At 43.1% G+C, this 26,856-nt stretch overlaps 1 protein-coding gene across 3 annotated transcripts in view; it reads left to right on the top strand.

The window, feature by feature from the left end:
* Positions 1-26,856, top strand: part of sobpa (sine oculis binding protein homolog (Drosophila) a) — a 433,378-nt gene that overhangs the window by 331,159 nt on the left and 75,363 nt on the right. Inside the window, exon 9 of one of the 3 annotated variants that reach the window (XR_009646484.1) lies at positions 16,819-18,676. Coding sequence is in view for 1 of the 3 variants with exons in the window: in XM_060849365.1 (XP_060705348.1) it covers positions 16,819-17,027 (209 nt within the window). In the remaining 2 variants the exon portion in view is untranslated. Of the gene's footprint in view, positions 1-16,818; positions 20,521-26,856 lie in introns of those variants that run through there. The other 2 variants (XM_060849365.1, XM_060849357.1) reach the window with 2 other exon arrangements.

Below are 26,856 nucleotides of genomic sequence, written 5' to 3'. Positions count from 1 at the left end.
AAAAAATAATTTCCTTGTTAAGTGGGAGATGCCTTATTTTTAAATTCTGTCCCCAAGTTCTGTTGTTTCCCACAAGGGGAAACATTGGGCAGAATCTTATTGGGGTCTGAGCAAAGTAGACAATATCAAGATGTGTGGGCGGTAAGGCCCACTCAACACAGGGAACAATATAATGAGATTTTCATTCAACAGTAATGGGATGCCAATTGATGGTCATTACCAGTTGTCAAATGTCTTGTTAACAGCCCAGTTGACCTCATTAATATTGAGGCAAAAATGAGGACTGCAGATGCTGGAAATCAGAGTCCAGATTAGAGTGGTGCTGGAAAAGCACAGCAGGTCAGGCAGCATCCGAGGAGCAGGAAAATCAACGTTTTGGGCAAAAGCCCTTCATCAGGACATCATTAATATTGAGTCTTCCATCTTATCACCTCGCCAAACAAGCTCGCCGTTGAGAAAACTCATTGAGAAAACCAGAAGTAAATACCTGGTGGATTTAGTGCTTTAGTCACTTGCTTTAAATGACCTCTCTCTTGGAATCCAGACATCAACATCTCTGGGAACATTCCATGGGCACTGGCAATTGGTTTGGACATTGGCATTGACATCTGACATGAAAAAGACTCTATGAACCCTCATGCCACTTCTCTGCTCTACATATAGCACATTTCTGCACTTAATGCTGTTCCTCAGGCTGCATCAGCATGATTGAATTGTGCAGCGGGGTCACAGTGCATTCAGGGACACTCACCCAACACTGGGACAGGCTGCATCTCCTTCCGAGCTCTTCACTTGCTGACAGAGTGCTCCTTTCCTCTGAGTCTACGTGAATGCTCACAACACCCCTGCCTTGCATGGCTTTGCCTTTTTTTGTGTGTTTCGCCACCTCATTGAGAGATGAGGCTCATGCTCCTGCTGTTTTGCTGTGCCATTTCGCACAGACACAAAGTTTGACATCATTGTCAACAGGCCTCAGTCAAGTCAAGGGGATAGGCTGCGCTCAGGGATTCCAGCTAAAGGCAGCCTCTAATGTCAGTCTCAGGGTGGTCCCAGTTAGGATAATCTCATAATGAGTGAACAGCCAAATGACGGGCAGAACATCATCCATCTAAACATCTGAAGAAAGGTCTCCTGACTTGAAGCGTTAACTCTGTTTTATCTCCACAGATGCTACCAGACCTGCTGAGTTTCTCCAACAATTTCTTGTTTATGTTTCATGTCACCCCATCTTGCCCATTATGACATTGCCTGCCTATTGTTGGGCTGTTTTCCTCTTGGAGTGAGGATGGGACCGGTATTCCCAAATAAATGAGTAAGTGTCAGAGGAATTACCCAATTGAACAGAGACTGTACAAGCGCAGACCAGGTGAAATTGACCAGCTGTTTATTACAAGTGATATCACTGAAGCAGAAATTGACTGGGTTGACACAGAGCTGACAGTCTGTACGCGTAGATCGAGCAGGTTAATAGGGGTACGGGGTAATGTGGTGGGAATTACAGAACAATCAAAGGGAGGACAATCAGCCATCTGATAGCAGCAATCAGTCCATGACTGAGTTAGGAGATTCCAATCCTCTGTGAGAGTAGGTGCTAATGTTTCTCATTCTGGTATCAATGGATTTCCATTGAGGTTTGTCCGCAAGCAAGTTACCTTGGTGCCTTTCAGTCTAAGTACCCTTTGTGGAGTTCCAGTATGTGTGAGAAGCGAGGCTGCCCCTAATGCTTCAGGAGCAGTTGTGTTTACTGAGGGCTAGGAAGTCTATTGTCAGGCTGTCTCAGGAAGTGTATTCCCTAGTCTGGAAGTGGCTTGAGTCTCTCCTGTTTGCTGCCTAGTGTATTAGTTAGCCTGTTTAGTCAAGGCTGAGGCACTCTGGGTAGTTTCTGTTGTAGCTTAGGCAGACATGGTTCCTTATGTTCTTTGTGGCCATGCAGTGGGTGGACAGGGAAGCGGGTTTTCTCCCACAGTAAGTAACACAGAGGGCAATGCAGGGTTTGTGATATTGGGGTTGGGGGTGGGGTGGGGTGGGGAGGGGCAGGGGAGGTGGTGAGAGTGGAAAATGGGAGTGCAACCATTTATGAGAGAATGCTCGAGCAGGAGACTTGGTGGGAGGTGAGTAGAGGAACAGAGAGAGAGAGAGTTTGCGTGATTTATCAGAGAGGAGGTGGTGATCCTGCCATAGCAGGGCATTCTTCCAGATGGCTGAAGATGCTCTAAACTGGATGGCAGCCTTAGATCAAGCTGGCATGGTCTGATGGCATGGTCTCTACTGCTGGTCCTGGCGGATACGGATGAGGATGTCCTACATCAGCACTAACCTATCTAGTTTGACCTTCAGGACTTTGCCACCTCCAGGACAAATATCAGTAACGTGCAGGGCAGCTCCAGTCTTGTCAGGGAGTACAATGTCCTTTTCAAGATGGTGCTAGGGATGCTGGCCAGTTCTGGGATATCTGGCCCCACAGTGACAGATATTCCAGAAAGTTCACCACAACTCAGACGTGGCCAAAGAAATGTAAAATTTAGCCCACCCTCCCAATATTCACCCTGTCAAGCCATTTGAGGATCTTCACCCAACAAGATCACTTCTCATTTCAAATGCCAATGGATCCTGGCCCAATCTTTCCTCATGGGAGAACACAGAGTTGGAATAAAGAGGGTATTTTCAGGATTCAATCTCTGACGAATGGACTACTTTAGGAATCAGTGTTAGGTCTGCAATTATTTACAATATAAAAAATTTGGATGACAGAAGGGAATATACTATGGCTAAGTGCATAAATGACACAAAAACAGATGGAAAGTGAAGTTGTGAGGATGACACAAGGAGTCTGTAGAGGGATTCAGACCGATTAAGTGAGTGAGCAAAAACTTGGCAGATGGAATAAACTGGGGAAAAAATAAGGTAATATACTTTGGCAGGAAGAATAGAAGAGATGAATATTATTTAAATTGGGAAAAACTGCCGAGAGATTTGGGTATTTCTAATGCACCAATCCCAAAAAGCTAGTACGGTATTCTTGATGAAGGGATTTTGCCTGAAACGTCGATTTTACTGTTCCTCGGATGCCGCCTGAACTGCTATGCTTTTCCAGCACCTCTAATCCAAAAAGCTAGTATTCAAGTTCAACGAGTATTAGGGAAGACAAATGGAATGTTGGCCTTTATTAAAAGTGGAATGAAGTACAAAAAGAGGGAGGTCTTGCTAAAAATGCACAAGACACTTGTGAGACCATTCTGGAATACTGTGAACAGTTTTGGTCTCTGTCTCAAAAGAAAAATACGCTGGCATTGGAAGCAGTCCAGAGAAAGTGCACAAGGCTGATCCCAGGCATGACGGGTCTGTCTTTATGAAAAGGGTTGACTGCAGGAGGCTGTCCATGCCGTGTTAATAAGTATACTCAAGGCTGAGATAGATTTCTAATCACTAAGGACTATGGGGAATATGACAGGAAAGTGGAGTTGATGATTATCAGATTGCATTGAATGGCAAAAAAGACTTGATGGGATGAATGGCCTAATTTTGCTCCTATGTCTTATAACATCCCCATGTCCATCAAGTGAACCTTCTCTGAAGTAATTCGAACACATTTATATCCTTTCTAAAATGAAGAGACCAAAGCTGTGCACACTAATCCAAATGTGGTCTTACTATTGCCCCTTATATATGTAGCAAACATCCCAACCTTTACACTCCATTTTCCTTGCCATCCTAATCTCTTGCTATACCTGCATGTGGACATTTTTGTGATTCACCTGCCAGGACAATCAGATTCCTCTGTACCTTGAATTTTTGCAATTTCTCTCTATTTGAATAATTGGTTACTTTTCTATTTTTCTCCTGCCAAAGTAGACAAGTTCACTTTTACCCAGATTATTATTACATATGCTTATTTTTTTTTGCCTACTCACTTAATCTAGCTCTACCCTTTGTGGACTTTTTAATGCCCTCTTCACAACTGACCTACCTACTTATCCTCATCCATTAGAAATTTAGCTACCATAAAGAAAACAACAGCAAAACAAATCAACATGGATTTAGTAAGGGGAGGTCGTGCTTGACAAACCTGTTGGAATTCTTTGAAGAGGTGACAAGTAGGTTAGACCAGGGAAACCCAGTGGATGTGGTCTATCTAGACTTCCAAAAGGCCTTTGATAAGGTGTCACACGGGAGGCTGCTGAGCAAGGTGAGGGCCCATGGTGTTCGAGGTGACCTACGGTATGGATTGAGGATTGGCTGTCTGACAGAAGGCAGAGAGTTGGGATAAAAGGTTCTTTTTCAGAATGGCAGCCGGTGACAAGCGGTGTCCCGCGCAGGGTTCAGTGTTGGGGCCGCAGTTGTTCACATTGTATATTAATGATCTGGATGAAGGGACTGGGAGCATTCTAGCGAAGTTTGCCGATGATACGTAGTTAGGTGGACAGGCAGTAGTACTGAGGAAGTGGGGAGGCTGCAGAAGGATCTAGACAGGAGAGTGGTCCAGGAAATGGCTGATGGAATTCAACATGAGCAAATGCGAGGTCTTGCACTTTGGAAAAAAGAATAAAAACATAGACTACTTTCTAAACGGTGAGAAAATTCATAAAGCCAAAGTAGAAACAGATCTGGGAGTGCTAGTCGAGGATTCTCTAAATGTAAACATGCAGGTTGAGTCCGTGATTAAGAAAGCGAATGCAATGTTGTCACTTATCTCAAGAGGGTTGGAATATAAAAGCACCGTTGTGCTACTGAGACTTTATAAAGCTCTGGTTAGGCCCCATTTGGAGTACTGTGTCCAGTTTTGGTCCCCACACCTCAGGAAGGACATACTGGCACGGGAGCGTGTCCAGCGGAGATTCACATGGATGATCCCTGGAATGGTTGGTCTAACATACGAGGAACGGCTGAGGATACTGGGATTGTATTCATTGGAGTTTAGAAGATTGAGGGGAGACTTAATAGAAACTGACAAGATAATATATGGCTTGGAAAGGGTGGACGCTAGGAAATTTTTTCCGTTAGGCGAGGAGACTAGGACCTGTGGACACAGCCTTAAATTAGAGGGGGTCAATTCAGAATAGAAATGCGGAGATATTTCTTCAGCCAGAGAGTGGTGGGCCTGTGGAATTCATTGCCGCAGAGTGCAGTGGAGGCCGGGACGCTAAATGTCTTCAAGGCAGAGATTGATAGATTCTTGATGTCTCGAGGAATTAAGGGCTACGGGGAGAAGAGGTTAAGTGGAGTTGAAATGCCCATCAGCCATGATTGAATGGTGGAGTGGACTCGATGGGCCGAATGGCCTTACTTTCACTCCTATGTCTTATGGTCTTAATTGTTCTCCTGCTATCTAAATAATCAAGATAAGTTGTAAATAGTTGATGCTTCAGAACTAATTCCTGTGACACTCACTTGTCACATTCTTGTCAATCTGAAAATGACTTGTTTATGACCAGCCTCGGTTTCCTGTTAGCTAACCAATCCTCTGTCCACGCTAATATGTGCCTAAGTGCAAGGTCATCTACTTTTGTAGGAGGAATGGAGGTGCAGAGTATTATTTAAATGGTGAAAATTTGGGAAGTGTTGATGTCCAAAAAGACTTGGATGTCCTTCTTTGTATGTCAAGGGAAGCTAATATGTAGGTACAGGAAGTAATTAGGAAGCTAAGTGGTATGTTGGCATGTGTTGCAAGAGGATTTAAGTTGAGGAATGAAGGTGTTTTTCTTCTCATGCTGTTGGATGCGAATCTTATTGGATCGAGTGAATCAGTTGGAGAGACAGATAGAAACAATGAGGAATTTGCAACAGCAACATTATGTGATGGATGGCAGTTATAAGAAGGGGGAAAAGTCTGAGATACAGTCACATAGATGGGTTAACTCCAGGAAGGGTGAGAGAGGTCAGCACCTAGGGCAGGAGTCTTTTGTGGATATACCGATTTCAACCAGGTCTGCTGTTTGGGAAAATGTAGAGGTGATGGATTCTCAGGGGAACGTAGCACCAAGAGCCAGGTTTCTAATGTTGAGACTGGCTCTAATGCAATAAGGGGTACGTCGGCTTCCAAGAGATCAATTGTGTTAGGGGATTCTGTAGTCAGAGGTACAGACAGACGTTTCTGTGGCCAGCAGAGAAAAAGCAGAATGGTGTGTTGTTTCCCTGGTGCCAGGATCAAGGATGTCTCAGAGAGGGTGCAGAATGTTCTCACGGGGGAGAGGGGCCAGCAGGAGGTCATTGTCCACATTGGAACCAACGACATTGGAAGGGAAAAGGTTGAGACTCTGAAGGGAGATTACAAAGAGTTAGGTAGAAATTTAAAAAGGAGGTCCTCAAGGGTAGTAATATCTGGATTACTCCCAGTGCTACGAGCTAGTGAGGGCAGGAATAGGAGGATAGAGCAGATGAATGCATGGCAGAGGAGCTGGTGTATGGGAGAAGGATTTACATTTTTGGATTATTGGAATCTCTTTTGGGGTAGAAGTGACCTGTACAAGAAGGACGGATTGCACCTAAATTGGAAGGGGACTAATATACTGCCAGGGAAATTTGCTAGAACGGCTTGGGAGGATTTAAAATAGTAAGGTGGGGTGTGGGACCCAGGGAGATAGTGAGGACAGAGATGGATCTGAGACGGGTAGAGCTGAGAACAGACGTGAGTCAAACAGTCAAAGCAGGCAGGGACAATGTAGGACTAATAAATTAAACTGCATTTATTTCAATGTAAGGGGCCTAACAGGGAAGGCAGATGACCTCAGGGCATGGTTAGGAACATGGGACTAGGATATCATAGCAATTATGGAAACATGGCTCAGGGATGGGCAGGACTGGCAGCTGAATGTTCCAGGATACAAATGCTACAGGAAGGATAGAAAGGGAGGCAAGAGAGGAGGGGGAGTGGCATATTTGATAAGGGATAACATTACAGCTGTGCTGAGGGAGGATATTCCTGGAAATACATCTAGGGAAGTTATTTGGATTGAACTGAGAAATAAAAAAGGGATGATCACCTTATTGGAATTGTATTATAGATCCCCCAATAGTCAGAGGGAAATTGAGAAACAAACTTGTAAGAAGATCTCAGCTATCCGTAAGAATAATATGGTGGTTATGGTAGGGGATTTTAACTTTCCAAACATTGACTGGGACTGCCATAGTGTTAAAGGCTTAGATGGAGAGGAATTTCTTAAGTGAGTACAAGACAATTTTCTGATTCAGTATATGGATGTACCTACCAGAGAAGGTGCAAAACTTGACCTACTCTTGGGAAATAAGGCAGGGCAGGTGACTGAGGTGTCAGTGGAGGAGTACTTTGGGGCCAGCGACCATAATTCTATTCATTTTAAAATAGATATGGAAAAGGATAGACCAGATCTAAAAGTTGAAGTTCTAAATTGGAGAAAGGCCAATTAGGCAAGAACTTTCGAAAGCTGATTGAAGGCAGATGTTCGTAGGCAAAGGGATGGCTGAAAAATGGGAAGCCATCAGAAATGAGAGAACAAGAATCCAGAAAAAGTATATTCCTGTCACGGTGAAAGGGAAGGCTGGTAGGTATGGGGAATGCTGGATGACTAAAGAAATTGAGGGTTTGGTTAAGAAAAAGAAGGAAACATATATCAGGTATAGACAGGATAGATCGAGTAAATCCTTAGAAGAGTACAAAGAAAGTAGGAGTATACTTAAGAGGGAAATCAGGAGGGCAAAAGGGGACATGAGATAGCTTTGGCAAATAAAATTAAGGAGAATCCAAAGGGTTTCTACAAATATATTAAGGACAAAAGGGTAACTAGGGAGAGAATAGAGCCCCTCAAAGGTCAGCAAGGCGGCCTTTGTGTGGAGCCAAAGAAAATGGGGGAGATACGAAATGAATATTTTGCATCAGTATTTACTGTGGAAAAGGATATGGAAGATATAGACTGCAGGGAAATAGATGGTGACACCTTGCAAAATGTCCAGATTACAGAGGAGGAATTGCTACATGTCTTGAAACGGTTAGAGGTGGATAAATCCCCAGGACCTAATCAGGTGTACCCGAGACCTCTGTGGGAAGCTAGAGAAGTGATTGCTGGGCCTCTTGCTGAGATATTTATATCATCGATAGTCACAGGTGAGGTGCCGGAAGACTGGAGGTTGGCAAACGTGGTGCCACGGTTTAAGAAGGGTGGTAAGGACAAGCCAGGGAGCTATAGACCAGTGAGCCTGACCTCGGTGGTGGGCAAGTTGTTGGAGGGAATCCTGAGGGACAGGATGTACATGTATTTGGAAAGGCAAGGACTGATTAGGGATAGTCAACATGGCTTTATGTGTGGGAAATCATGTCTTACAAACTTGATTGAGTTTTTTGAAGAAGTAACAAAGAAAATTGATGAGGGCAGAGCAGTAGATGTGATCTATATGGACTTCAGTAAGGCATTCGACAAGGTTCCCCATGGGAGACTGATTAGCAAGGTTAGATCTCATGGAGTACAAGGAGAACTAGCCATTTGGATACAGAACTGGCTCAAAGGTAGAAGACAGAGGATGGTGGTGGAGAGTTGTTTTTCAGACTGGAGGCCTGTGACCAGTGGAGTGCCACAGGAATCGGTGCTGGGTCCTCTACATTTTGTCATTTACATAAATGATTTGGATGTGAGTGTAAGAGGTATAGTTAGTAAGTTTGCAGATGACACCAAAATTGGAGGTGTAGTGGACAGTGAAGAGGGTTACCTCAGATTACAACAGGATCTGGACCAGATGGGCCAATGGGCTGAGAAGTGGCAGATGGAGTTTAATTCAGATAAATGTGAGGTGCTGCATTTTGGGAAAGCAAATCTTAGGAGGACTTATACACTTAATGGTAAGGTCCTAGGGAGTGTTGCTGAACAAAGAGACCTTGGAGTGCAGGTTCATAGTTCCTTGAAAGTTGAGTTGCAGGTAGATAGGATAGTGAAGAGGATATTTGGTATGCTTTCCTTTATTGGTCAGAGTATTGTGTACAGGAGTTGGGAGGTCATGTTGTGGCTGTATAGGACGTTGGTTAGGCCACTGTTGGAATATTGCGTGCAATTCTGGTCTCCTTCCTATCGGTAAAATGGTGTGAAACTTGAAAGGGTTCAGAAAAGATTTACAAGGATGTTGCCAGGGTTGGAGGATCCGAGCTATAGGGAGAGGTTGAACAGGCTGGGGCTGTTTTCCCTGGAACGTCGGAGGTTGAGGGGTGACCTTATAGAGGTTTACAAAATTATGAGGGGCATGGATAGGATAAATAGACAAAGTCTTTCCCCTGGGATCGGGGGTCCAGAACTAAAGGGCATAGGTTTAGGGTGAGAGGGGAAAGATATAAAAGAGACGTAAGGGGCAACTTTTTCATGCAGAGGGTGGTACGTGTATGGAATGAGCTGCCAGAGGATGTGGTGGAGGCTGGTACAATTGCAACATTTAAGAGGCATTTGGATGAGTATATGAATAGGAAGGGTTTGAAGGGATCTGGGCCAGGTGCTGGCAGGTGGGACTAGATTGAGTTGGGATATCTGGTCGGTATGGACGGGTTGGACTGAAGGGTCTGTTTCTATGCGGTACATCTCTATGACTCTATTGTATAGTGCCTTGGTGAGACCTAGAGTATTGTGTGCAGTTTTAGTTTCCTTAACAAAGGAAGGATTTTTTTGAAAACATGTTTGTTCATGGGATGAGAATGTTGCTGATTTGAACAGCATTTGTTAATTGCTCTGGAGTTCCCTTCTTCAACCGTTGCGGTTCTTGAGGTGTAGGAACACCCACAGTGCTGTTAAAAAGGAAAATCCAGGATTTTGACCTCAAGGAGTGACAATATAGTTTCAAGGCAAGATACTGTATAGCTTGGAGAGGAATTTGCAAATAGTGTTCCACACAATAGGCTTTGAAGAGTAAAACAGTGAGTTACTCACCACAGAATTCTTAGCTTCTGACCTGATCTCGTGGAAATAATATTTCTATGGCTTGTCCAATTCTGTTTCTGGTCTTTGATGCCATACTCTGTTAAGTTCCACCTTTATGTCAAGGGTAGTCACTTGCACTTGCCTCAGAGTTTGGTTCTTTTGTCCATGTTTGGAGTGAAGTGGCCTTGACAGATCCCAAAGCAAGGGTTAGAGGCCATTTTACTGTGGAGCATGTTCTGCTCGATAGCACCATTCCTGACCCATTCCATCACTCTGCTGATGGTTTAGAGTAGATTGATGGGACAGTAGTGGTCAAGTTGGACTTGTCCTCGACAATCCTCTGCATTGCCAAGCAGATACCAGAATTGAAGCTGTACATTCACAGCCCACAGGCTACTTCAGGAGAACATGTCTTTAGTGCTATTGCCGAAATGTTGTCAGGACACATAGCCTTCACAAGATCTGGTACCTTCCACCGTTTCTTGATATTTCATGGAGTGAATCAGTTTGGCTGACGACTGACATTTGTGATACTGGGGACGTCTGGAGGGGATGAAAGTGAATCAACTACTTGTCAGTTCAACCTAAAGAAGGATGCAAATACTTCAACCTTATTTTTTGTGTTCTGGGATACCCCATCATTGAGGACAGATATATCTAAGCAGCTTCCTCCCCCTGATAGATTTCGTCCAAAAAATGCACAATTAGATATGGCAGGAATGCAGAGCTCCAATCTGATCCAATGGTGTGGGATTGCTTATCCCTGTTTGTGAATTCTGCTCCTGCTGTTTGGTATGCGAGCAGTCCTGGGTTCTAACTTCACCAGGTTAACACTTGGTCTTCAGGTATCCTTGGTTCTACTCCTGGCCATGTCTTTCCTGTACTCTTCATTGAACCATGGTTGGGCCATTAGTTTGATGCTGGACTATTAGATTGCAGAGTATGGTTGAATACAATTTTATTGTTGCTGATGGCCCACAGCATCTCATAGATGCCCAGTTTTGAGAGGCCATGTCTTTTCAAAATCTCTCCCACTTAACACAGGGGTAGTCTCAGACAACTCCATGGAGGGTATCCTCAATGTGAAGATGGGATTTTGTCTCCTTGTACCTTTCATGGTCGTTTGGCAGCAAAGGTTCAGCTGATATTGCCTGGGATGCTGGGATTTTCCTGTAAAGGGAGAACGAGGACCTGTACTCTCTAAAGCTGAGAAAACAATGGATGCAGAAAGGCTGTTTCCCTCGTCTGCAAAACGGTCTTGGGATAACTGTCAAGTCATCTTGGATTACGATATCAATGGATGCCTTCATTCAGAGGGAATTCTGCACTTCAGAGGTCTTTGGGAGTTCTGTCATTAAATATGTTCAATGCATCAATGGACATGGAGATAGTGTGAGAAAATGGCATTGAGTTTGATAATCAGCCATGACCTATGGCTGACGTATGAGAAAGGTTGGCTCATCTGAGCCTGTGCTAAGTGGAGTTTAGAAGAGTGAGAGGGGATCTGATATGAAAAGAATAAAGTTCTAACAGGGCCATTGTTTGATTACTTTCCTGTACATGACAAATGAGTTCTGACTTCAGAGAAGACATTGCTATTTCTACTTTGATCGACTTTGGAGCTAATTTATTCCAGTAATGCTGGAATGCTTCCAGAAATTGATGGGAGAGAACTGGAGCAATTGGAAGGGAGAGAGACCAAATCTTCAAAAAGCACTTCACGTTCCTCAGCTCCATAGAGGAACAATGGACGAGTCACCTTTGTGTTACATGGTGGCTGTTGCCAAGTTACGTCACCATCTACAGATATATTTCCTGCCTCAGACTACTGCATATGGCTTTAAAAATTTATGATAGAGTCATTCTATACTGCTGCAGAAGGCATCTGAGATATAATTTGCACCATTGTGTGCAGGAGTCTCTCCACACCAGGAAGAAATACATGGAGAGAATGTAACAGCAAAAGAGAATCCAAAAGCCAGTATATTGTTCTTTCAATAAGAGGCCCAAAGCTATTCATAAAATACTAGGTCCAGTCCAGCTAATGCCTTGGTTAGTTTTCACAAAACCTCAATATTTTTGTACTCTATTCCTTTGAAATAAAGGTCACCATTCCATTTGCCTTGCCACTGACCTCATACGCTAGCTATTTGTGATTTATAATGAAGGCTTGCAAATCCTTTGTTTCTCTTCATTCAAATAATACTCAGATCCTCTGTTTATCCTGGCAAAGTGCAGAACCTCACACTTTCCCACATTATATTCAATCTGCCAATTTATTGCCCACTCTACAGACTCTTCATGGCATCCTCAGCATTTGCCTTACTACCTATTTATGTGCCTTCCACAAACTTGGTGACAGTTCATTCACTCCCCCATCCAAGTAATACAACATATATTGTAAATAATTGTGGTCCTAGCACTGATCCCCATAGCACTTCACTAACATCCTGAAAATACCCATTTTATCCCAACATGCTTTCTCCTATTAGTTATGGTGTCGAGGTAAAATGTATGCAGCCAGTCAATCCGTGTAACATTTTATAAATTGCTACTTTGGAAATGGAACCACTCTGGTTCAAGATTGGGGTATAGACAGACTCTAAGCTTGCACCTTGAATGCATTGTCTGAGCTGAGATGTCACTTTTATTTATAAAACCTTAAGTTATCTCAAGAATATGGCTTGAAAGAACTTCTAGGAATTATGTATTAATGAACCGAAACCTGCAACCCATTCTAAAAGATGAAAGACTTAACAACAATCTGGGTTTGTTCAATATATCATTTCAGTAGCATGACACTGATCTTTTGCTATAAATTCTGTGTCTTATAATCCTACTCCACAGTTACATGATGAAGAAGCAAGTCTCTGAAAGCTAGTACTTCCAAATAAACATGTCGGACTATAACCTGGAGTTGTGTGATTTTTAAACGTTGATTGGTTAGTCAATATTCTATCCATGCTAATATACTATTCCCAACAACACGGGCACTGTTTTATTAAATAGACTGATGTGCTATCTTATCAAATACCTTCTGGAAATGCAAATATATTAAATCTACTGTTTCCTCTTTATCTATCCTGCTTGCTACCTGTTTAAAGAAAGGTTGCAATGTTTTGCTGTACATTCAAGCATCAGTGACAGACTTTGGATTTTAGCACTTGCACCTAAAATACCAGATAGGAAGATCATGTATGCAGAATAGTATACCTGGGCGGCAAATGCCTGTTTTCATTAATTTGTATGAATGAGCTGCCAACCAGTGCAGTATTGCAGGGATTTAACCATCCATTCCATCTCCATTCTATTAAGTTTATACCTTATATAAACAGAAAATCCCAACTCATTAACTCCACTGGTGCTGCTATCCTGTCAGCAAGTCCCCCTTTATTTACATTTGCATAATACTTGAATCTGGTCCAGCTTCCTCAGATAAAAAATGAGGTCTGCAGATGCTGGAGATCACAGCTGAAAAGGTGTTGCTGGTTAAAGCACACCAGGTTAGGCAGCATCCAAGGAATAGGAAATTCAACGTTTCGGGCATAAGCTTATGCCCGAAACGTCGAATTTCCTATTCCTTGGATGCTGCCTAACCTGCTGTGCTTTAACCAGCAACACATTTTCAGCAGCTTCCTCAGAGCCAACTCTCAGCATGAACAGAACCTCTGACACTCCTGTTTATTATTTTTTTCTCTCTACCCCCACACTACCACCTAACTGCGGTAGTGCTTATTTTTTCCCCAGCACCCACGGTGTGTGTGTGCAGGTGTGAGACACAGTGAGAGACAAAAAGTGCATGAATCTTTATTCAATTTCCACCATCAGGAAGATAGGAAAACACCCGAGTGGCCAGTGATAAGCAGTGCCCTTTACATCAAAGGGCAATGCTGTGTGATCAAACAGTGAAAGGGAGGACAGGGTCTAAATCAAAATAGAGTTGGAGGGGGAAATAATGCACTCCACTCCCTGCAGCGCCCACCTCTCCCTGAACAACTCCAGGGTGTTGGTGGACACGGCGTGCTCCTTCTCCAAGGACACCCGGGCTCTAATGTAACCGCGGAAGAGGGGCAGGCAGTCGGCCCTAACGACCCCCTCCATGACCCGCTGCCTGGGCCTTTTTATGGCCAGTCTGGCCAGGCACAGGAGCAGATCCACGAGGTCTTCAGACCTGCCCTCCCTCCTCAGCACTGGGTGTCCGAAGATCAGGCGTGGCACTGAAGTGCAACCAAAAGCAGAGGAGGAGGTTTTTGAGAAATCAAAAAAGGGAGTGTAAATGCCCACACCCAATATACACATGGTCCACGGACTCCACAGCACCACAGAACAAGCAGTTGGGCTGGGAGTTCGTGAACCACTGCAATCTGCGGTTGCAAGGGACCGCTGCGTGCAGCACCCTCCACCCCAGATCCCTGAGAGAAAGGGGGAGGACTCCCGTGTAGAGAGCCCTCCACTGGGGATCCCCACTGCCCGGTGGCAAATGGACACGCCAAGGCATGTCCAGACGGTGGATGAGGGAGAAGAAATGGACGGTGTGCAGCAGCAGTCTATACAGGGCCCGCCTTTTTACCCCCTGAAAGGGAACAAAATTAAAATTCCAGAGGCAGCTCAGGTTGTGGGGCACAGGCACCCGTGGGAAGTACGGGACCTTGGGGCCAATGTGAAATTCCGTGCAGGCTGGGTGAGCGCGGACGGGATCCCACCACAGACACTCCTATTTATATCAGTCAGCGAGGGCTCCCTAATTGAACTAGGCTAACAACCCAACCAGGGAACTCATAATCTATGATACAAAAACAAAAATTGCAGGAAAGACATAGCAAGTCTGGCAGCATCCGTGAAGAGAAATCAGAGTTAAAGTTTCAGGTCTGGTGATCCTCTCTCAGAAGTTCTGAGCTGATTCTGATTTACAATATCCAGAGTTCTTTCATTTCAATTTCATGTTCTATGATGTCCACCTGGCTAAACTCATTACAATCATTACAGTGTCCACATTCATGTATTTTCACTACAAATTTTCCCCACAGAACAATTGAAATGTGGAACAGGCTCCCAGTTGGTATTGTCAATTAATCCTGTCAAAATGAATCTGTCTCAATATCTGGTGTGATATTTCCCTCATTGTATTGGCTTTAATGAATTAATAAATACATCTATAAGCAACACTTTTATAAATTCATTAAAAGAGGCATTTGAATGAAGACACAGATGATCAAATACTCCACAGAATGAAACTCAATCCTGTTGGACCCTCAGAAAGAATATTGAATAGTGGACATATGGGAATGCATGAATATTCAGGAGTCATATTTGATGGCTATTGGGGATCAGACAATATCTTCATTCTGAGAATTACAGAGGTGGAGTAGATTGTTTGTAATCTATACAGGACTGTTACTCGCTGGGATAAAAGGCCATTTTTCATTCCATATTTCATTCTTTCAGGTTTCCAGTATTCCATTGCATCATGTTAGATAAACGTTGGAAAATACTTTGTGTCTGAAGATAAGTAACCTGCAATCAAAATAGGCTTTGTACTATCAGCATTGAACCTTAGTAAATGAGGATTAATATATAGGTGACAGAACCAACTTTTATTGATCTTCAACAGAATGGAAGTCAGATATGACAGCATGGTCATTACAGTACTGTGCTAGTGACACATAAATTGTTTGTTAAAATACCGCAATGACAAATTATGGAATTGATATCTCGTAATTCGTCACCCCAGAAAGAAACATAAAACCTGCTGGATTATTGTAAAATTGCAACTGGTTCATGAATACACTTTTGGGAAGGGAATTTGCCACTCCTACAGGGACTATATATGGCATCAATCCCACATTTTGTGGTTGTCTCAAGGCAACCAAAATTGGGCAAGGAATACTGCAACATCATGTATTCCCCATCTCCCAACTCAAATAAAAAAGGTAAGGCATGAATATGCTGAGATATGTGAATTATTTTATCCTTTTAAAACTGGTTTGAGGAAATTGTTAATTACCTTTACATTTGATTCTTCTCTTTTTTGGTATTGTTGAAATATGTGCATGTTCTTTTTTCAAATATTTCTTTCTTTAGATTTCTAATGGTGAGTATTATAGAGTGGGACTTTGAGGCATGCATGAATCTGCACGTGTTATGTTTGTTCAGTATTTTGACAAAATGTTAACCTTCTTATGTGTATCAGTATCACACATTAATTTGTAATTTATCAGATGCAAGTTTGTATAAATGATAGGTCCCCCCGTCTGGTTTGAAGTTGATGGATTGTGTGCTTGAGCAGGTGGGCTATGTGACTCACATATTTTTCCTGTACGGTCTGCTCTTCTCAGTTCAAAGTCACTTTATTCAAGTCCTCTGGTAACTTATCTTTTTAAATCATTTAATAGAATTGCTTAGTACTTACAACACAGAAATAGACTGGTCAGTCCAACAAGTCTGTGCCAGTGTTTCCTGGAGTGGATATGATGGACTGAATGGCCTCCATTTGCGTCATACATTTTCCATGAAAGTTCTAGTAATCTTGTTTCTTTTAATCCAGTGTATCCCTTTCTAACTTCCCTTCTTTGTTTACTGGGTCCACTTTCCTCTGGAGATTCCTCAACCTAGCCACACTCTTCAGTATAAAATGTCAATTCCCATTGAATTCCAATGTAGCTGTGATCGTTACCCTGTTTAACTCAAACGTTGGGGTTCTTTTGTGTGAAAACGGCTTTGAATTATGGGGATAGGGATAGTAACTGGAAGACCAATACCCTCCTAACAGTGTTAGAGGAAGTTGTGTTTTGTCTTTTCTTTGAGTGATTATTAATTAATTGGTCTTGGTTCTTGCCCTGTGAACAGTGAGTTAACGGGACAGGCAGTACTGTCGTGCTCTAAGTTCAGCTGAACAAGGGAAATTAAAGAGCCGGGACTGATTTACCCACCGTTGCGTTCTCTTCCTCTCCAGGAATCTCGGTTGACAATCCGCTGAGCAGCCTGGAGAAATGGAGCAGTGCAGTCAACTTCCCGTCCACCAAGACGCCGGCAGCCAGCAGCTCCCCAGACAGCAGCCGCCCGGACCGGCAGGGGGCGAGCAGCCAGGTGACCTCCCACCGCAAGCGGCACTACTTCCAGTGTTCAGAGCTGAAAGAAACCATCTGGAACAACTCCGTCTAGGAGAGAACTGACTCCAGAGTCTCCTCCACGTCCCACTAGTGGGTCCACAGCAGCATCTTCAGCCATCAGAACAGAAACGTTTGGCATTCCTACTTCTACCCTATCCCAGCTTTAGGCTCTTGTGACCTCTCCCTGCACCTATGGCCCTACAGGCAATTTAACTTGCTCACTTAGAGTCACCTGCTTTTGTTTCTTAAGTTTCTCCTCCCTCCCCTTAAAAAAAATACTCTTTCTCTCAAAGGATGCACGGACCAATTTTAGGTGTGTTTTGTTTTTCCTTTGAGTGAGTATTAGTTAATTAAACTTTTATTTTCCCTCCCATGACTGACCTGGGATAAGAACCAGTAGCTGTGTGTGAGTGTGAGGTGCTGAGCTTACCTCCTGATCAGCGGCTTGATCCCCGTTCAGGGAGGAGAACAAGGCACTTTTTTAAAAAAAAATTGTTTTAATCGAACCGTTGTCAAATTGACTAACTTTGTCTTCTCCAAGCTAGATGCAGGCGCCCCGGTCAGTGTTAGTAGCCGCCTTCCTTTCACACGTCTTTGTTGCTGCTTTCTGCAGCTTTTTTTGTTCTCTCTCCCCACCCCACCCAAAGAAACCTTTCTCTCTGTGTTAAATGCTCAGTAATGGTCCTTCATTTCCATGTTGTTTGATTATAGGAAAGCTGCACTGTTTTTTTTCCTCTGATATGTATTGTGGCTGTTCAGTACTTTGCCAAAGGAAAGCTGAGCTGTTCTGTTCAGTATACTCTGAGCGTCGTGTTTAGACTTTTTTTTCAGTCTCCTTTCCCCTTCAGGGAGCACAGGAGGATTAAGATTCGCCCCCTGAAAGGGGAAATGTCATCGCAGAGGAGGACCAATTGGTAGGCCTCAAGTGAAATCTCAAATCCCGAGGATTCTTGCAGTGTTAGAGGAAGTTGGTGAGAGACAGATTTACCCCCTTGCCATCCAATTTTCCGCCCCCCTCCCCATGCACACAGCCCCTGTACGAAGAACAGCGTGGCAAAAGGACAAAGTAACTGCAAAAGTAGAGTGAGAATGAGCGCATCGTATTATTTTGTCGTTATTGTTATTCCTCCGTTTGCTTTCTCCTGTCTTGAGTTCAAAAGAGAAATGTGCAATTGAATCCGCGGATGCTGGTGGAGGAAACAGGGTAGGATATATTTGTCTGCACTACAGTAGGCCCAGCCCGGAGTGCACAGTGCAGCCCACAGGACCTGGTGCGGGCTTGCCCTGAAAGACTATGGGTGTCTTGATGTAGGTGTCTCATTTTGCATGGTGACTTATGTTGTGCAATCAAACAGTTTGTTTCGATGTTTCATGTAATTTTTTTTTAAAAAGTCAGATAAATATTACCATATCAACTTTTTTTTTGTTTAATTGTAGTCATCTACAGCGGTATGGCATCTTTACAGCTCCCCCACTTCCACCCCTTGCGGTCTAGTTAAGCCAGTAATGTTCACACGAGCTGGAATTGCAAAGCACTGCAGGCACTTTAGTGTCTGGATCTCATAGAGTCGTTGCATACTGTGCAGCAAAGAGCAGGCACAGCCTCTCATTCTGTTCCCTGGCAGAAATGCCATTTTCTGCACCACTTGAGACCAGAGCAAACATGATTTGGGGAGGGGAAGGGGCGATGTAATGAGTTCTGTAAGTAAATATTGATCCTTTCAATAAGTTTTGTTTTATGGATGTATAATTCACTTGTTTTAATCTTTTTGAATCTAATTGTTACATGTTTATCCATCTCTCTCTTTTTCTCTTTATTTTCCCTAAACACCAATCCAGGTTTTATTTTTCCTGGTGTAACTTTTCAGAAATATTAGAGCTGCCTAGCAACTGGTTGCAGCCTGCTGATGTATGGGATCGGGTGACAGAAAGTTTCAAGGGAAAAAAAAGCAAAGCCGAGTTGCTAGCTACTTTTTCCCCCGCCCCAAATTCTCCCCCACGTTTCTCCCAGACGTTTTGCTTCAGACTGCAGAGAGAGGCTGGTGGCTTTCGGCCCTGCCCAGAAATATCACAGGTCCCACAGATTCCCGAAAAAATTAGAAAGCATTTTTTTTTCTCTCTCTCTCAGTTCTGAATGGTAAACGTGAAGTCCGCCTCCAGATTGGAAATTGTTGAGTCACAGATTTGATGCTGAAATATGAAGCTGGTGGCGGAGTGTCTGGGAGGAGCTGTATAAAGTATGTAGGCCCGGAGAGGGAGATTACATGTCTGAGCAACGAATTGTTTTCTCCATTTCACCCGACGTGGCTTATTTTCAGGAATAAACACCACTCCCTGGTCTCTCGGCCTTATGAGGTTAGGGTTTACAACTGTTTTATTGGTTCCCACCCCTTTCCTTCATCTCCTTTCTCTTTATTGCTCAGTCCCTAAGATGCCCATACTCAAACAAAGACCCAGAATATAGCTACTTTTTACTTTATTCGTGTATGGATTTATGAACATTGTCCAGCATTTATTGCCCATCCATAACTGCCCAAAAGGACAGTTAAGAATTAATCGCATTGCTGTGAGTCTGGAGTCACCTGTAGCCAGACCAGATGACGATGTCAGATTTCCTTCCCTAAAGGCCATTAGTAAAAACTCATCTGGTTCACAATGGTTGACAGTGCTGCCATGGGGGTTTCAAGTCTGTGCTGTCAGAACATTAGCCTGGGGTTCTGCATTACATGTCCAGTGATAATGCCAGTAACTCAAGCAACATCTCCCCTATGAGCTCATTGAAGGCTGGTGAATGAGACTCAAGTACCAATTCTGGACACACACACCAGTAACTAGTTTGCAAACTATAGCCAAAAACAAAAGATTTTGAAGGAAAGGACCTCCCTGATGGCATGTGGCTGTTTTAAAAGAATTGAAGTGACCACAAGGCTCTGGCTGCATTGTAACACTATATCACTCTGAGACTTGCATTGAGCATTTCCCTGCAGGGTTCCCTCTGCTCAGTAAGCATGTCTGCCTTTGGTGCCTGATTGGCAAAGACTTCAGCAGAATCTCTGATCTTGCAATTGCTGCCAACTTTATACCAACTACTCATAAGAAACCCCTCCCAAAGAAATGCCTGTCCTTGAATTCAGGTCAATGGGATGGAAATCCATGCCTGTGAGAGATTGCAGGTTGGTGTGGAAACCAAGTTTGTGTCTCAGATTGATGAAGAAGAAGCTTTACTCTGTCAAACTGTTTGTATCTGACCAGGGGATTGCTTGATTAGACTGCCTAACATTAAACCCATCTAAAACTATAAGTATTAAACATACATGGTTATTCTTGCTCTAATGGCAATGGGAGAATTAGGTTTATCTGCATTTATTTTCTAAATTTGATTTCAGCCAGGCTGCAATATAAATTTCCCTCCCTTTCCAACCCACCCCTACAAAGTTGAATTGCTTTATGTTGCTTCCTGCAGGATCGTGCAAATACCAGGGATGCTCTTTGCTTAGTCACTGTACTGTCTCAATTTCCTTGCTTTTGTTACATACACAACTGTATTGAACTGTTAGAATTTCTGGATTAAATGAGATATTTGCTTTACTCCAGTTTGTATGTTTCTTCCCCCTAGATTGTGTTGATTATTTATGAATTTAGATATGTTGGGTATGTAAATGATGGCCATAAACAGTATATGGTCTGGGTTAATATGGCTAGCGAGGATTCAATGCTTCTAATGATTTTGCAGTTTGACAGCACTAGAATCTTTCCACTGCAAAAACATTACTACTTTCTAATGGATGTCTGCAGAGGTGTTGAGCCTGGATAAATGAGTGCTCAACACTTTCATCATAAATCGCAAGAAATAGGAGTAAGCCATTCTGACATAGAGCCTAACCTGCTGTTCAATATATTTGTGGCTGATCTGATTGTGGCCTCAATTCTACTTGCCTTTCTGATCTCTCCAGTCTTTCACTCCCTTGTAGATCAAACATCTATCTAACTCAGCCATGAAAACATTCAATGGCCTACTGCCCTCTGTGGAAGACTTGAGTTACTGTAAGAGAAAAATATTCCTCATCTCCGTTTAAATAGGAAACTTCTTATTTTGACACTGATTCCTGGTACTATATTCCCTCAGCATTGTTCTTCAATGTTCTGAATATTGAGCATCTCTCCACATCCACCTTTCAACTACCTTCAGAATGTATGCTTCAGTAAGATCATGCCACACGCATTAATAGTTATCTGGACGTATGTGCCTAATAACAAAAGGTTTTAAATGAAAAATAATCTGAATGTTATGGAAAAAATGCAGCGTTGGTCACCTCTCCTATTCCTCATAAGAGTTATTTCCCTTGGTTCTCAATGTTATCTAACCAGCAGGCTGGAGATTTATTTTAGGCTCTGAGCTATATATGATGATAGATGCGCTTCTGTGAATTGTTTCCAATGCTGTTACAACACAGTTATTAGCCTGTTTAGTATGGCCATTAAACAACTGAATTGAAATTGCAATGACATAAATCCATGTGTTAGTCCAATAAAAACAGGATACAGATACTTCACCACAACTATGTTTGCAATTCTCTGGGGTGTGTCAGACTCCAATGATATATCGACATAAGTGCAGCGAGGTTATGTAAGTGGGCAAGAACTTAGTAGATGGGGTTTAATGTGGGAATATGTGAACTTGTCCACTTTGACAGAATATAAGAAAAGCCCATTATTTATTGGAGAAAGATTGCAGAACCCAGTGATACATTAAAATCTGTGTGTCCTGACATATGAATTACAGAGAGTTAGTGTGCAAACACCACAACTGATTGGGAAGGTAAATGGAATGTTGACATTTATTGCAAGAGGAATTAAATATACAAATAGGGAAGTTTTGCTGAAGCTGTGGAGGGCCTTGATGAAATCACATCTGGAGTACTCTGCACAGTCTTGGTGTCCGTATTTGAAAAATGAAGGAATTATGCTGGAAAAAATTCAGAGAAAAGTCTCTCAGCTCAGTTTCTGGAATGAAGGACTTATCGTTTAAGAAAAAAACTTTGGAGTTTAAAAGAATGTGTGGTGATCTGATTGAAATAAGATCATGGAATCATACAGTATAGAGGAAGCCCTTTGGCCCATCAAGTCCATGTTGCCAAAGTCACATTGATTCTATACTGGTCCCACTGTCCAGCACTAGGCCCATAACCTTGAATATTATGACATTTCAAGTGCTCATCCACGTACTTTTAAAAGGTTATCCGCCTCAACCCATTTCAAACAGGTCTGCTGTTTTGGAAAGTGTAGGGGTGATGGATTCTCAGGGGAACATGGCACGAACAGCCAAGTTTCTGGTATTGAGACTAGCTCTAATGCAACGAGGGGTACGTCGGCTACCAAGAGATCAATTGTGTTAGGGGATTCTGTAGTCAGAGGTACAGACAGACGTTTCTGTGGCCAGCAGAGAAAAAGTAGAATGGTGTGTTGTTTCCCTGGTGCCAGGATCAAGGATGTCTCAGAGAGGGTGCAGAATGTTCTCACGGGGGAGAGGGGCCAGCAGGAGGTCATTGTCCACATTGGAACCAACGACATTGGAAGGGAAAAGGTTAAGACTCTGAAGGGAGATTACAGAGAGTTAGGTAGAAATTTAAAAAGGAGGTCCTCAAGGGTAGTAATATCTGGATTACTCCCAGTGCTACGAGCTAGTGAGGGCAGGAATAGGAGGATAGAGCAGATGAATGCATGGCAGAGGAGCTGGTGTATGGGAGAAGGATTTACATTTTTTGGATCATTGGAATCTCTTTTGGGGTAGAAGTGACCTGTACAAGAAGGACAGATTGCACCTAAATTGGAAGGGGACTAATATACTGGCATGGAAATTTGCTAGAACTGCTTGAGAGGATTTAAACAGGTAAGGTGGGGTGGGGGGTAGGTGGGACCCAGGGAGATAGATCAATCTGAGACGGGTAGAGCTGAGAACAGATGTGAGTCAAACAGTCAAAGCAGACAGGGACAAGGTAGGACTAATAAATTAAACTGCGTTTATTTCAATGCAAGGTGCCCAACAGGGAAGGCAGATGAACTCAGGGCATGGTTAGGAACATGGGACTGGGATATCATAGCAATTACAGAAACATGGTTCAGGGATGGGCAGGACTGGCAGCTTAATGTTCCAGGATACAAATGCAACAGGAAGGATAGAAAGGGAGGCAAAAGATGAGGGGGAGTGGCATTTTGATCAGGGATAGCATTACTGCTGTGCTGAGGGAGGACATTTCTGGAAATACGTTGATGGAAGTTATTTGGGTGGAACTGAGACATAAGAAAGGGATGATCACCTTATTGGAATTGTATTATAGACCTCCTAATAGTCAGAGGGAAATTGAGAAACAAACTTGTAAGGAGATCTCAGCTATCTGTAAGAATAATATGGTGGTTATGGTAGGGGATTTTAACTTTCCAGACATCGACTGGGACTGCCATAGTGTTAAAGGTTTAGATGGAGAGGAATTTCTTAAGTGTGTACAAGATAATTGTCTGATTCAGTATGTGAATGTACCTACTAGAAAAGGTGCAAAACCTGACCTACTCTTGGGAAATAAGGCAGGGCAGGTGACTGAGGTGTCAGTGGGGGAGCACTTTGGGGCCAGGGACCATATATCTATTCGTTTTAAAATAGTGATGGAAAAGAATAGACCAGATCTAAAAGTTGAAGTTCTAGATTGGTATTAGGTATCTGAGGCAGATGTTCGCAGGTAAAGGGACAGCTGGAAAATGGGATGCCTTCAGAAATGAGATAGCAAGAATCCAGAGAAAGTATATTCCTGTCAGGGTGAAAGGGAAGGCTGGATGACTAAAGGAATTGAGGGTTTGGTCAAGAAAAAGAAGGAGGTATATGTCAGGTACAGACAGGATAGATCGAGTGAATCCTTAGAGTATAAAGGCAGTAGGAGTATACTTAAGAGGGAAATCAGGAGGGCAACAAGGGGACATGAGATAGCTTTGGCAAATAAAATTAAGGAGAATCCAAAGAGTTTTTACAAATATATTAAGGACAAAAGGGTAACTAGGGAGAGAATAGGGCCCCTCAAAGATCAGCAAGGCGGCCTTTGTGTGGAGCCACAGAAAATGGGGGAGATACTAAATGAGTATTTTGCATCAGTATTTACTGTGGAAAAGGATTTGGAAGATATAGACTATAGGGAAATAGATGGTGATGGTGACGGTGACATCTTGCAAAATGTCCAGATTACAGAGGAGGAAGTGCTAGATGTCTTGAAGTGGTTAAAGGTGGATAAATCCCCAGGACCTGATCAGGTATACCTGAGAACTCTGTGGGAAGCTAGAGAAGTGATTGCAGAGCCTCTTGATAAGATACTTGTATCATCGATAGTCACAGGTGAAGTGCCAGAAGACTGGAGGTTGGCAAACGTGGTGCCACTGTTTAAGAAGGGTAATAAGGACAAGCCAGGGAACTATAGACCAGTGAGCCTGACCTCGGTGGTGGGCAAGATGTTGGAGGGAATCCTGAGGGACAGGATGTACATGTATTTGGAAAGGCAAGGACTGATTCAGGATAGTCAACATGGCTTTGTGCGTGGGAAATCATGTCTCACAAACTTGATTGAGTGTTTTGATGAAGTAACAAAGATGAGGGCAGAGTAGTAGATGTGATCTATATGGACTTCAGTAAGGCATTCGACAAGGTTCCCCATGGGAGACTGATTAGCAAGGTTAGATCTCGTGGAATACAGGGAGAACTAGCCATTTAGATACAGAACTGGCTCAAAGGTAGAAGGCAGAGGGTGGTGGTGGAGAGTTGTTTTTCAGACTGAAGGCCTGTGACCAGTGGAGTGCCACAAGGATCGGTGCTGGGATGATTTGGATGCGAGCATAAGAGGTACGATTAGTAAGTTTGCAGATGACACCAAAATTGGAGATGTTGTGGACAGTGAAGAAAATTACCTCAGATTATAATGGGATCTTGATCAGATGGGCAAATGAGCTGAGAAGTGGCTGATGGAGTTTAATTCACATAAATGCGAGGTGCTGCATTTTAAGAAAGCAAATCTTAGCAGGATTTATACACTTAATGGTAAGGTCCTCGGGAATGTTGCTGAACAAAGAGACCTTGGAGTGCAGATTCATAGCTCCTTTGAAAGTGGAGTCGCAGGTAGATAGGATAGTGAAGAAGCAGTTTGGTATGCTTTCCTTTATTGGTCAGGGTATTGAGTGCAGGAGTTGGGAGGTCATGATCTGGCTGTTCAGGACAGGATCTGAACTACAGGGAAAGGCTGAACAGGCTGGAGCTGTTTTCCCTGGAGCGTCGGAGGCTGAGGGGTGACCTTATAGAAGTTTACAAAATTATGAGGGGCATGGATAGGGTAAATAGGCAAAGTCTTTTCCCTGAGGTTGGGGAGTCCAGAACTAGAAGGCATAGGTTTAGGGTGAGAGGGGAAAGATATAAAAGAGACCTAAGGGGCAACTTTTTCACGCAGAGGGTGGTACGTGTATGGAATGAGCTGCCAGAGAATGTGGTGGAGGCTGGTACAATTGCAACATTTACGAGGCATTGGATGGATATATGAATAGGAAGGATTTGGAGGGATATGGGCCGGGTGCTGGCAAGTGGGACTAGATTGGGTTGGGATATCTGGTCAGCATGGACGGGTTGGACCGAAGGGTCTGTTTCCATGCTGTACATCTCTATGACTCTAACTACCTTCCCAGGCAGTGCATTCCACACCCCTCTAAATCTCCTGCCTTGCAACTTAAAATTATGTCCCCTTGTTACTGACCTTTCAACCAAGCTGCCTTCAATTCCACCTATGTGGAAGATTCGAGCTAGGGAAACCTGTTCAAAAATAAGAGGTCTACTTTTTAAGGCACATGAGGAGAATTTTTTGTCTTGAAGGTTCATTAGTGGATTTCTGTTCCCCAAAAAGCAGTGAGGCTGTGTTACTGAATTTATTCAAGGCTGAATTAGACAGATAGTTGATAGAAATAGGGAGTTAAGATTTATGGTGGCAGACAGGAAAATACCATTAGGAACTCAATTAGAGCAGCCACTTCCTTGACAAATGGTCTAGTCCTGCTCCTAAATACTGTGCTTCTAATTGTTTTCTGTAACCTACTCCTGTCCATATGTTAATTGTTTTGTTTTGCTTCATGCAAAAAAATGAGAAATTCTTCCTTTCTAACCAATGACAGTTAATGCTTGGAAAATTGCACACTGTGGTTTGAGTTTTGTGCTCTTCCATCTTACAAATATAGAAAGTATCATTGAGACTTCCAGTAGCAAAGCTCACATTATTGAAAGTACAAAGATGGAAAGTAGGGTACACTGCTCTGAGTGGTCAGAAAGTCGCTGGCAATGTTTGTCTGAATTCTAGTTATTCAGGAATACCTCTGGGCCTTGAACTTGGAAATTCCTCCCCTACAGCTCGTCTGAGATCAAATGCTGCCCGTCCCTCAGAGATTTGAAAAGGCAAAGAGTTGAATCATTCTTCTTGACGCAACTGTTACTTTCCATTTGTGTATGTACAGAGACTGAATGGAATGTTACTTGCATGGGATTCTCAACAATAGACATCAAATTGTGCAAATCTCCTAAAGCTGATAAAATGGATCATGTTCGAACAAAAGTGTATGCAAAACTTGTACTCATCTCGACTACATTAAGGTTTCGGTTGAAGAAATCACCTCCAGATAAGATCAGACACAGTTTGCAAAGAATAAATTGTTCAACTGTTTCTAGGATATTGGGAGGAGGAGAAGACCATTTGGCTCCCCCCAGCCTGCCTCACCATTCAGTCCAATCATGGCTGATCACCCATTTCAATGCCTTTTACCCACCCCATCACCATAACTCTATGTATCACTGGTAATCAGAAACCTATCAA

This window comes from Hemiscyllium ocellatum, chromosome 3 (assembly GCF_020745735.1).
Source record: "Hemiscyllium ocellatum isolate sHemOce1 chromosome 3, sHemOce1.pat.X.cur, whole genome shotgun sequence".
NCBI lineage: Eukaryota > Metazoa > Chordata > Chondrichthyes > Orectolobiformes > Hemiscylliidae > Hemiscyllium > Hemiscyllium ocellatum.
Note: the sequence above shows the minus strand (reverse complement) of the source record. Positions and strands in the feature narration are given on the sequence as shown.